Here is a 13,455-nt window from a genome sequence, read left to right as displayed (position 1 = left end):
ATGTACATTAGCCCTGGAACATGTAGTACTTCATGGTCTTTTGTGTACTTGTACACTGTTCTTTGTGTACTGTTTATATTTCAACTCTTATTTAAGAAAAAAAGATCACCTCAGTGAAAGTATGTTTCAAATAAGGTCAGATGTACTTAAGACCCGCGAGTGAAAGAAAACTCACAGACTTTAAGGACGCTTTAATTCTACATTATTATTATTATTATTATTATTATTATCATTTTTTATTTTATTTTTTAAATTCTGTTTCAATTCTAGATTATTTACTTGTTAAATATGTCTGTTTAAAAATCACATTAATATGCGCATCCTCTCATTGTGTCGAGGCGGATCAGCACTGCGCATGCGCACCGCTCACATATTCTTCTCTATCGGAGCATCACTGATGACAAAGGGAGCTCCCGGAGACGCGCCGCGCGCCGCCGCGTCGTTTGCGCTCGTGTTGCAGACGGACGGACGGTCCGGGTGTCTGAGGATGCGCGCGGCGGTCGGCGGCAGCTCGCGGTGATTTGTGAATCGTACCGAGAAGGAGGAGGACGAGGCGGACACCGGAGCCATGAGCTGCAACTGGGGCACCGAGCTGTGGGTAGGTCTGCCGGTCGGGAGATAACCACCTTACCCGGTTACCCGGTAACCGGGCCGTCTGCCGCCGAGAACCGGCATCCGCGCGCCCCGTCGGTGTGTATAAGTGTGTGTTTGTGTGTGTGCGCGCGCGCGTGAGGCGGCCCTCGTGCTTCTGTCTGCTCTGCCATAGCAACACGGAGAGTGACGACAGCGGCGCGAGCTCCGCTCCGGCGTCCTCCACGCGCTGCAGCAAAAAGAACCGAAGAGCCAAGGATCAATACTGGGATGAGCACAGACCGGACCAGGCCGGAACCGGCTGTCCTCCGGGACCGGACCACTGCGGGACCGCCAGACCAGGGACTGCAGCACCCGTACCGAACCGGACCGGATCCAGTCAGGATACCGGACCCGGGTCCAGGTCCAGTCAGAATACCGGACCCGGGTCCAGGTTCAGTCAGAATACCGGACCCGGGTCCAGGTTCAGTCAGAATACCGGACCCGGGTCCAGGTTCAGTCTGACCCTCAGAGAAACTTCTGCTGAATCAGAAAAAATTCTACAGGTTCAGATGAAACCCGGTCCAGAGTCGGTCCTGGTTCTGGTCCTGGTCCAGAGTCGGTCCTGGTTCTGGTCCTGGTCCAGAGTCGGTCCTGGTTCTGTGGGTTCTGTCTTCACTGTTGGTTTTGTTTCTTTAGTTTTGTGACACATAAATACTCAGGTAAAGTACAAATACTTGCAGTATTAGTGAAGTACAGGCCTGTAGTATTTCTTCTGCCTGACTGTGGTACTGATGAACGGAGGAGCAGCCATCTGCTGTTGTCATAGTAACGGGTCAAATACAGTTAAAGGGACGTCCTTTGTCCCTCTGCTATCACATACAGCCCATAATATGCACACAGTTCACAACATTTTATATAAAGTTGGGGTTTTTACGTTTTTTTTTTTTTTTTTTTTTTTTTTTTTTTTAACTTTTTTATCAGTTTCATCCATAAATAAAAATATCAAATACTCACTAACTGTCATATTTAACCCTTTAAATGACAGGTTTAGAACAGAAACAACCAGTCTGGATGCAAAGAACACACAGACTTTTTAGCTAATGCTAATGCTAATGCTAGGTCCTGGGAGTTTTCTGGGTCAAATACAGACTAAGGCCGTTTCTGAATACATGTAAGTACTAGTACACATGTTTAAATACACACAAATACTAGTACACATGTATAAATACATGTGAATATTAGTACACATGTTTAAATACATGTGAATATTAGTACACATGTTTAAATACGCACAAACACTAGTAGACATGCATACATACACGTGAATACTAGTACACGTGTAAATACACATGAATACTAGTACACATGCATAAATACACGTGAATACTTGTACACATGTATAAATACATGTGAATACTACTACTCATGTTTAAATCATTGTGTTGATTTGAGGTAAATACATTTATGGATCACATGGAGTAAATACAGCAGAGATGGGGTCGAAGGTCACCAGGACCAGGAGACGGGGTCAAAGGTGTGATTGAACTGAAGATGATGACAGGGCTTTGACCTGTGCATGTATAGTTGTTATTGATCAGCTATCAGTAGCCGATTGATAACAGTCACGTGTTGTTTTTTTTCAGGATCAGTTCGATAACTTGGAGAAACACACCAGCTGGGGCATCGACTTCCTGGAGCGATACACCAAGTTTGTGAAGGAGCGACGCGGACATCGAACTGAGCTACGCCAAACAGATCAGGTATGCCATGTGGGCGGGGTTTAGAACCATACTGTCAGTGCATGTGGGTGGGGTTTAGTACCAGACTGTTAGTGCATGTGGGTGGGGTTTAGTACCAGACTGTTAGTGCATGTGGGTGGGGTTTAGAACCATACTGTCAGTGCGTGTGGGTGGGGGTTTAGTACCAGACTGTTAGTGCATGTGGGTGGGGTTTATTACCAGACTGTTAGTGCATGTGGGTGGGGTTTAGAACCATACTGTCAGTGCGTGTGGGTGGGGTTTACTACCTGACTGTTGGTTCATGTGGGTGGGGTTTACTACCTGACTGTTAGTGCATGTGGGTGGGGTTTAGTACCAGACTGTTAGTGCATGTGGGTGGGGTTTAGAACCATACTGTCAGTGCGTGTGGGTGGGGTTTAGTACCAGACTGTTAGTGCATGTGGGTGGGGTTTAGTACCAGACTGTTAGTGCGTGTGGGTGGGGTTAGTACCAGACTGTTAGTGCATGTGGGTGGGGTTTAGAACCATACTGTCAGTGCGTGTGGGTGGGGTTTACTACCTGACTGTTAGTTCATGTGGGTGGGGTTTACTACCTGACTGTTAGTGCATGTGGGTGGGGTTTACTACCTGACTGTTAGTGCATGTGGGTGGGGTTTAGTACCATATTGTTAGTGCATGTGGGTGGGGTTTAGTACCATATTGTTAGTGCATGCGGGCGGGGTTTAGAACCATATTGTTAGTGCATGTGGGTGGGGTTTAGTACCATATTGTTAGTGCATGCGGGCGGGGTTTAGTACCATATTGTTAGTGCATGCGGGCGGGGTTTAGTACCATACCATTCGTGGATGTAGGTGTGGGGGGGCAATGTGAATCGGTTCTATGTGATTCAGTTCTATATGAATCAGTTCTATGTGGTTCGGTTCTATGTGAATCAGTTCTATATGAATGAGTTCTCTGTGGTTCGGTTCTATGTGGTTCGGTTCTATGTGAATCAGTTCAATGTGGTTCGGTTCTATGTGGTTCAGTTCTATGTGAATCGGTCTATGTGATTCAGTTCTATATTCTATGCTCCACTGATGGTGTGTGTGTGTGTTGTGCAGGAATCTGTCTAAGAAGTATCACCCAAAGAGAAGCCGAGAGGATGAGAGCAGGTGGGTGGTCCTTCACCGCCGTCACACCTGATTGGCTGTTTGAGCTGCAGCTGACAGCTGATTGGTGGTTGCAGGTACACCTGGTGTCTGGCGTTTGCGGCGACGCTGCATCAGCTGAGTGAACTGGCCGTTGCAGAGGGAGGAGTTAGCCGAAAACCTCAACACACACATTGTGTCGAGCTGACGCGATATACGCAGGAGCTGAAGAGTGAGAGGAAGCGCGTGAGTAAACAAACAAACACTAAACTAACTGTAAACAAACAAACTATAAGCAAAGAAACAAACGAACAAGTAAACAAACAAACTGTAACAAACAGTTAAACAGTAAAAACAAACAAACAAGTAACAAACAAACTGTAAACAAACGAACAGTTAAACAGGAAAAACAAACAAACAAGTAAACAAACAAACAGTTAACAAACAGTAAAAAAAACATACAAACAAGTAAACAAACAAACAATAAACAAATTGTAAACAAGAAAAGCACTCAGAGAGTGCAGACGTCTGCCAAGACAGATCTGCCCTCCGATCACCACCAAACTTTAATCATTTCTTCCTTACGCAGAATCAACATTTCCTGAAAATTTCATGAAAATCCGTCCGTAACTTTTTGAGTTATCTTGCTCACAAACAAACAAACAAACATGCAAACACACAAAGAAAAGTGATCACAATACTGTTACTGTTTGTTACCTCCGCCAGGAGGTAACAAACAGTAAACAAATAGGAGAGCAGGGGCCTGTTTCATGAAACTAGGAGAAGGGATTAAGCCAGGATATGTGGGCTATCCTGGCTCAACTGATCCATGATCCGGTTTCACTAAAGCAGGATAGGGGAAAGCAGGATATGTTTGATATCAGTTACCATGGAGATTTAGTCTGTGGAGTAACCAGGTCCAGACCAGGCTAAGTTCAGGTTTATTTAATCTCATCCTTATCTCAGTAACAGTCTCCACAAATGGAACCAGTGGTTCTTCCACTGCCCATGAAACAGTGGAACCACAGGAACTAGACCCACTGTCAGTATACAAACATGTGGATTATTCATGTCAATACTTTTACATAAATGATGATTTTAGATGATTTTCAATCATTAGATCAGTTCAGTCAGTTGTGTTTATTCAGACATTTCAAACATTAGACATTTCTGCAGATCCAAAGTTTAAAACTCCAGAGTCTGTAAAGGAATAGGCTGAAGGCCAACATCATTCTGCTGACCCCCCATTCATATCAGCAAACAAATGAAATACAATAGATCCCAACGCCTTTAGTTAGAAACAATAGAAACAACAAAAACTAAACAATTCAATAGTTTGAGTGGAAAAATGAAACATTCACATTATTCATCTATTTTCATGACATTTAAACCTAGTTTTAAACATAAATAGTGTTGGACAGTCTGTGAACTCAGGACTGAACTGGTTCCAAACATGTCCTCCAACACAGACTAAATGTGTTCATATGTGTTCATATGTGTTCATATGTGATCATATTTTTTATAACAGAAGGTTTTTTTGAACACACGACTTCCTCTGAATCAGAAATAATTTCCCATATTTTAATCAAGCTCTGAATATGAACAGGCAACCGATTTTTTTTTTTTTAAATTTTCAACATGAATTGTTTTTTTTTTTAAAGTGGACTAAGTTACCGAACTTTAAAACTTTAGTTTGATCATAAACTGATGAGTGTGTTTCCTATAGGACACTGTATTGATCAGTTTTCTGAATAATGCTGATTAGATTTGTATTAGTTCAGTCAGTTTTCACCCACACCTCCATGAACTACAACATCTGCACTTCTTCTGTATAGTTATTCCAAGGAATCTGATTACATTGACCCTTTCAGTCTGTGTATTATTTAAACTCAGATAACTGACAGTTTCCCACAGACTATATATGTCATATAAATATAAATACACAAAGAGTAACATGATGTTCCGTTAATGAATAAGGATCAATCAAAGCGATTAAACCATCAGCTCCTTTAAAACTGAAGTCACACGGAGAGACTGTACAAGAGAGAAAGAACAGAACCAGAACATATGAGAGAACAGAAGAAATACACATTTAAAGAACAGAACCAGAACATATGAGAGAACAGAAGAAATACACATTTAAAGGTAGAACACAGCCCACATGTCTGTACACTGAAAGAAATACACATGTCTGTACACTGAAAGAAATACACATGTCTGTACACTGAAAGAAAGACACGTCTGTACACTGAAAGAAATACACGTCTGTACACTGAAAGAAATACACATGTCTGTACACTGAAAGAAATACACGTCTGTACACTGAAAGAAATACACGTCTGTACACTGAAAGAAATACACGTCTGTACACTGAAAGAAATGCAAGACAAATCCATACATAACAAATGAACAGACAAATGAATGGATGCAGTAACCTCCTGCAACACAGTACACACAGTAAACACACAGTATAAATACAGTATACATACAGTATACATACAGTAAACACACAGTATAAATACAGTATACATACAGTAAACACACAGTATAAATACAGTATACACACAGTATACACACAGTATGTAACACAAACATCAAAACAGGCCAAATTAATTTAAATTGAATTAAAAAAAACAAACAAAAAAACCCACACATATTCCTCTGCCCCTGCAGGACAGATTTAACTTAATCATGTACATGAACTAAAATAATTGAACACATATTGGTCCCTGACCAGCTGACCAGCTGACCACTGCGGTCATCAGGGAAGGTGGCAGGACTGTCCCAGTCTATGTGTGATGCACTTTTTTTGAGGGGGGGGGCTCCCTCCCTCCCTCTCCTTCCTCAGGCCACATTGTGGAGGACAGTCCAGGCCACAGTGATGTCACATGACCTCACAGGGCGGAGCCTTAAGTGGTGCAGACAGTCAAAGTGTTCCTTCAGGAGGTCAAAGGTCATTTGGATCCTGGTCCTTGTCCTGGCATGGACATGACTGATGTGGTTCCTGGGGGTCTGTGTATGGGGTCAGGAGAAAAGGATGGTAGGTAGACCCCCTGTCCCTCAGGTAGACCCCCTGTCCCCAGGTAGACCCCCTGTCCCCAGGTAGACCCCCTGGCCCCAGGTAGACCCCCTGGCCCCAGGTAGACCCCCTGTCCCCAGGTAGACCCCCTGGCCCCCAGACACACACCAGACTGTTCACCTGTCAACACAAAACCTCAGCATCACAGCCTCAGAAACACAGTTCCATTCTGGACACAGATCTGATGTAAAACGTGGTTGTTAACAGAGGCTGTGGTTCACCTTGTGATCGGCGCTGACAGATTCCACAGGTCCGATAGACTCAGGAGTCATGGACTGAACCAGAACCAGAACCAGACCACTGAGACACAACACTGATGAGACAGTCAGCATGGACCATCTGAAATGATCAGATGAAGAACATTAAACCAAACCCTGAACAGTGTTCATGAACCCATACAGGTCCAGACCTACTTTAATGTCAGTTCACTAATGAATGTTCTCTGTATCTGACCCTTTATTAAGTCATTTATCTGCATTTGTTCTACTATTAATCTTCTGTAGTTTGTATTTTATCAGTATAAATCAGATCTTCTCCTATATTTAATTCACTGCTCATGCAGATGTTCATTACAGCTCAGATTCCAGTTGATGGTTCTTCTCTCAGAACAGATCAAACTGAATAAACAGTGTCTGTTTCAGTCCAATCTGTCATTAACTGAACATAAACCAGTGTGTCCATCCACTGGAACTGATCCAACTGCATGGGTTTGACTGGAGAATCAGTGTTGTAGAAGATGACGGTGTTTCCACGTTCACTACGGAGCCTCTGAACGTCCAAATGGGTCATATCTGATGACCATGAAAAGATGAACTGTATTTTACACTAATTATTGACATGGGTTAATAGGATTAGTGGATCAACAGGGATTAAACAGTTTAGATCAGCAGTGACTGATGTTTGGGTCTTTATGGGTTAATTAACAATATCAAAGTCATGAATCATGATCAGATAAAACAAGATAAGTTTATTTCTCCCAAAGGTAAATTCACTGAAGTCAGTGAGTTCATCTATTTATCAGAGTTCTTCAGTCTGATGCAGTTACATTTCCACAGTTTCACTCACATCTACAGTCAGTTTCACTTACAATTTCACAACTCCGTTTTCACAGATGTTCATTACCTCCGCCAAGGAGGTCCTGTTTTTGCCAGGGTTTGTTTGTTTGTTTGTCTGTCCGTTAGTGTGCAACATAACTCAAAAAATTATGGACAGATTTGGATGAAATTTTCAGGGTTTGTTGGAAATGGGATAAGGAAGAAATGATTAAATTTTGGTGGTGATCGGGGTGGGGGGGCCCACGGGGGGGCCCATTTCCAACAAACCCTGAAAATTTCATCCAAATCTGTCCATAATTTTTGAGTTATGTTGCACACTAACGGACAGACAAACAGACAAACAAACAAACCCTGGCAAAAACATAACCTCCTTGGCGTGGGGGGGCCCACGGGGGGGTCCATGCTCAGCCTTGGCGGAGGTCTGCGCTCTCTGAGTGCTTCTAGTTAACTCTTTGGGTTATAATTGTGATGGTTTCAGTGGAACAGTCAGTGTGTGTGTGTGTGTTCTCCTTCCTCATTCAGGTGCTCTGCACTCCTTACTTCTGTCTCTGCTTGTTTTTGTAACTGTGCTGCTGTTGTCTTTCTTTTTCATTCGCTCCTTTACTTCCGCGTTCGACAAAATGAGGAGTTTTGCGTTCCGACGGGGTAAAGTTCGCTGCTCTAGTTGCCATGGGGAATCTGTGAATCTGTGATCGATGTCGGGGTCTATTTGAGGAAGCCGGTGTGCGCGCTCTTATCCAGGATGAGTTCCACCTGCTGAGAATCCGTGTCCGTTCATCCTGGCTTGGTCTGTGTGAAACCGATTAAGCCTGGACTCCCATGTTTTGGATTCGCTGACATGGCTCTAGTTAGTCATCCTGGATGACGGAATCCTCGTTTCATGAAACAGGCCCCAGGGCCTGTTTCATGGGGAAAGCAGGATATGTTTTGATATCAGTTACCATGGAGATTTAGTCTGTGGAGTTAACCAGGTCCAGACCAGGCTAATTCAGGTTTATTTAATCTCATCCTTATCTCAGTAACAGTCTCCACAGATGGAACCAGTGGTTCTTCCACTGCCCATGAAACAGTGGAACCACAGGAACTAGACCCACTGTCAGTATACAAACATGTGGGATTATTCATGTCAATACTTTTACATAAATGATGATTTTAGATGATTTTCAATCATTAGATCAGTTCAGTTCAGTTGTGTTTATTCAGACATTTCAAACATTAGACATTTCTGCAGATCCAATGTTTAAAAACTCCAGAGTCTGTAAAGGAATAGGCTGAAGGCCAACATCATTCTGCTGACCCCCCATTCATATCAGCAAACAAATGAAATACAATAGATCCCAACGCCTTTAGTTTAGAAACAATAGAAACAACAAAAACTAAACAATTCAATAGTTTGAGTGGAAAAATGAACATTCACATTATTCATCTATTTTCATGACATTTAAACCTAGTTTTAAACATAAATAGTGTTGGACAGTCTGTGAACTCAGGACTGAACTGGTTCCAAACATGTCCTCCAACACAGACTAAATGTGATCATATGTGTTCATATGTGTTCATATGTGTTCATATTTGTTCATATTTGTTCGAACAGAAGGTTTTTGAACACGACTTCCTCTAAAATTAGAAACACTTTCCCATATTTTGAACAAGCTCTGAATTTGAACAGGCAACAGATTTTTTAAAATTTTCAACATAAACTGTGTTGTTTTACAGTGGACTAAGTCACAAAACTTGAACATTTTTAATGTGCTCCTAAACTGCTGTGTGTTCCTATTGGACACTGGACTGATCAGTGCTATTGGCCTTTTCTGAATAATACTGATTAGATTTGGATTAGTTCAGTCAGTTTTCACCCACACCTCCATGAACTACAACATCTGCACTTCTTCTGTATAGTTACTCCAAGGAATCTGATTACATTGACCCTTTCAGTCTGTGTATTATTTAAACTCAGATAACTGACAGTTTCCCACAGACTATATATGTCATATAAATATAAATACACAAAGAGTCACATGATGTTCCTTTAATGAATAAGGATCAATCAAAGCGATTAAACCATCAGCTCCTTTAAAACTGAAGTCACAGAGAGAGAAAGAACAGAACCAGAACATATGAGAACAGAAGGAAGAAATACACATTAAAGAACAGAACCAGAACATATGAGAACAGAAGAAGAAATACAATTTAAAGAACAGAACCAGAACATGTAAGAACAGAAGACGAAATACACATTTAAAGAACAGAACCAGAACATATGAGAAACAGAAGAAGAAATACACATTTAAAGAACAGAACCAGAACATATGAGAACAGAAGAAGAAATACACATTTAAAGAACAGAACCAGAACATGTAAGAACAGAAGAAGAAATACACATTTAAAGAACAGAACCAGAAACATATGAGAACAGAAGAAGAAATACACATTTAAAGAACAGAACCAGAAAATGTAAGAACAGAAGAATAAATACACATTTAAAGAACAGAACCAGAACATGTGAGAACAGAAGAAGAATACACATTTAAAGAACAGAACCAGAACATGTGAGAACAGAAGAAGAAATACACATTTAAAGAACAGAACCAGAACATGTAAGAACAGAAGAATAAATACACATTTAAAGGTAGAAGACAGGTCACATGTCTGTACACTGAAAGAAATACAGGACAAATCCACGCATAACAAATTAATGGATGCAGTAGCCTCCTGCAACACAGTACACACAGTATACACACAGTATACACACAGTATACACACAGTATACACACAGTATACACAGTATACACACAGTATACACACAGTATACACACAATATACACACAGTATACACACAGTATACACACAGTACACACAGTATACACACAGTATACACACAATATACACACAGTACACACAGTATACACACAGTATACACACAGTACACACAGTATACACACAGTATACACAGTATACACACAGTATACACACAGTACACACAGTATACACACAGTATACACAGTATATACACAGTATACACACAGTACACACAGTATACACACAGTATACACACAGCATACACAGTATACACACAGTATACACAGTATACACACAGTATACACACAGTATACACAGTATACACACAGTATACACACAGTACACACAGTATACACAGTATACACACAGTATACACACAGTACACACAGTATACACACAGTACACACAGTATACACACAGTATACACACAGTACACACAGTATACACACAGTATACACAGTATATACACAGTATACACACAGTACACACAGTATACACACAGTACACACAGTATACACACAGTATATACAGTATACACACAGTATACACAGTATACACACAGTATATACACAGTATACACACAGTATACACACAGTACACACAGTATACACACAGTATACACAGTATATACACAGTATACACACAGTACACACAGTATACACACAGTACACACAGTATACACACAGTATACACACAGTATACACACAGTATACACAGTATACACACAGTACACACAGTATACACACAGTATACACAGTATACACACAGTATACACAGTATACACACAGTATACACAGTATATACACAGTATACACACAGTATACACAGTATACACACAGTACACACAGTATACACACAGTATATACACAGTATACACACAGTATGTAACACAAACTTCTAAACAGGCCAAATCAGTTTAAATTCTAGAACACAAACACATATTCCTCTGCCCCTGCAGGACAGATTTACCTTAAATCATGCACCTGAACTAAAATAATTAAACACATACTGATCCCTGACCAGCTGACCAGCTGACCACTGTGGTCATCAGTGAAGATGGCAGGATTGTCCCTCTCCTTCCTCAGTCCACATTGTGGAGGACAGTCCAGGCCACAGTGATGTCACATGACCTCAAAGGGCGGAGCCTTAGGTGGTGCAGACGGTGAAAGTGTTCCTTCAGGAGGTCAAAGGTCATTTGGATCCTGGTCCTGGTCCTGGCATGGGCATGACTGTAGGTCTGATGTGGTTCCTGGGGGTCTGGGTATGGGGTCAGGAGAAAAGGCTGGTATGTAGACCCCCTGTCCCCCAGGTAGACCCCCTGTCCCCCCAGGCAGACCCCCTGCCCCCCAGGCAGACCCCCTCCCCCCCAGGCAGACCCCCTGTCCCCCAGGTAGACCCCCTGCCCCCCAGGCAGACCCCCTGTCCCCCAGGCAGACCCCCTGTCCCTCATAACTCCAGTTCCATTCTGGACACAGATCTGATGTAAACAGTGGTTCTGGTTCTGGTTCTGGTTCTGAACACAGGTTGTGGTTCACCTTGTGATCGGCGCTGACAGATTCCAGAGGTCCGATAGACTCAGGAGTCATGGACTGAACCAGAACCAGACCACTGAGACACAACACTGATGAGACAGTCAGATGGACCATCTGAAATGATCAGATGAAGAATCTGAACCCAAACCCTGAACAGTGTTCATGAACCCATACAGGTCCAGACCTACTTTAATGTCAGTTCACTAATGAATGTTCTCTGTATCTGACCTTTATTAAGTCATTTATCTGCATTTGTTCTACTATTATCTTCTGTAGTTTGTATGTGATCAGTATAAATCACTAATAAAAGCTTATGTCGCCCCACGACCACTCCGCTCGTCTGGGGAACATAGTCTGGTGGTCCCCAGACCTTGTACAAGACAATCCAGGCTCTTTTCATGGGTCGTTCCACGTTGGTGGAACGCTCTACCAAGTGCTACAAGAACAGAGTCATCCCTGCCTATCTTCAAGAAGCTCCTGCAGACCCAGCTCTTCCGAGAGCACCTCCTGTCCTAGCACTTCCAAACATTCCATTTTAAATATTCTAATAAGGTTTTTCCCAGGACAACCACAGATTCTTTCACGATTATCTCTGGACCTGCTGCGGTGGTCCGGCCTCTTCCCTGCCCTCATCATCACCACTCACTTATCCTCAACCGCCTCCATGTGTCTCCCCCTACTCCCCCCTTCTCCCCCTCTCCCCCAGTCCCTATCTCTATCGCTCTCTCTTTTTCCCCTTCTCTACTCTCTCTCTTAACCCCAACTGGTCAAGGCAGACGGCCATCCTCCAGGAGTCTGGGTCTGCTCCAGGTTTCTGCTGTTAAAGGGAAGTTTTTCCTCGCCACTGTCACCAGTCACAAGTGTTTGCTCCTGGAGGATTCTGTTGGGATTCTGTTGGGTTTCTGTAGAATTGACTTAGAGTCTGGTTTTGACCAACTCTATATATAAAATGTCAAGAGATAACTTTCTTGTGATCTGGCGCTATATAAATAAAATTTGATTGATTGAGTGATTTAATTGGTTTTCCCCTGTAAGTCGCTTTGGAAAAAAGCGTCTGCCAAATGCGTAAACATAAACATAAACATAAATCAGATCTTCTCCTATATTTAATTCACTGATCATGCAGATGTTCATTACAGCTCAGATTCCAGTTGATGGTTCTTCATCAGAAACAGATCCAACTGAATAAACAGTGTCTGGTTCAGTCCAGTCTGTCCTGAACTGAACATAAACCCAGTGTGTCCGTCCACTGGAACTGATCCAACTGCATGGGTTTGACTGGAGAATCAGTGTTGTAGAAGATGACGGTGTTTCCATGTTCACTACGGAGCCTCTGAACGTCCAAATATGGTCATATCTGATGACCATGAGAAGATGCAGAACTGTATTTGACACCAGTTCTTGGCAGTTAGTGGCATTAGTGGATCAACAGGTGTTAAATGGTTCAGATCAGTAGATGGTTTTGTTGGTGGTGGATGTTTGGGTTTTTATGGGTTCATGAACAGTTTCATAAAGTCCTGAATCCTGATCACAGAAGCTGATTTGTCCCAAA

General features: G+C 42.3%; 1 protein-coding gene across 1 annotated transcript in view; it reads left to right on the top strand.

Moving 5' to 3' along the window:
* The first annotated feature begins 568 nt into the window (after positions 1-568).
* Positions 569-13,455, top strand: part of LOC115416108 (formin-binding protein 1-like) — a 27,370-nt gene continuing 14,483 nt past the window's right edge. The window contains 5 exon segments of the mRNA XM_030129824.1: positions 569-598; positions 2,217-2,297; positions 2,299-2,333; positions 3,412-3,462; positions 3,537-3,684. Coding sequence (XP_029985684.1) covers positions 569-598; positions 2,217-2,297; positions 2,299-2,333; positions 3,412-3,462; positions 3,537-3,684 — 345 coding nt within the window.

This window comes from Sphaeramia orbicularis, unplaced genomic scaffold, assembly GCF_902148855.1.
Source record: "Sphaeramia orbicularis unplaced genomic scaffold, fSphaOr1.1, whole genome shotgun sequence".
Taxonomy (NCBI): Eukaryota; Metazoa; Chordata; class Actinopteri; order Kurtiformes; family Apogonidae; genus Sphaeramia; species Sphaeramia orbicularis.
This window is presented reverse-complemented; position numbering and strand designations above follow the sequence as displayed.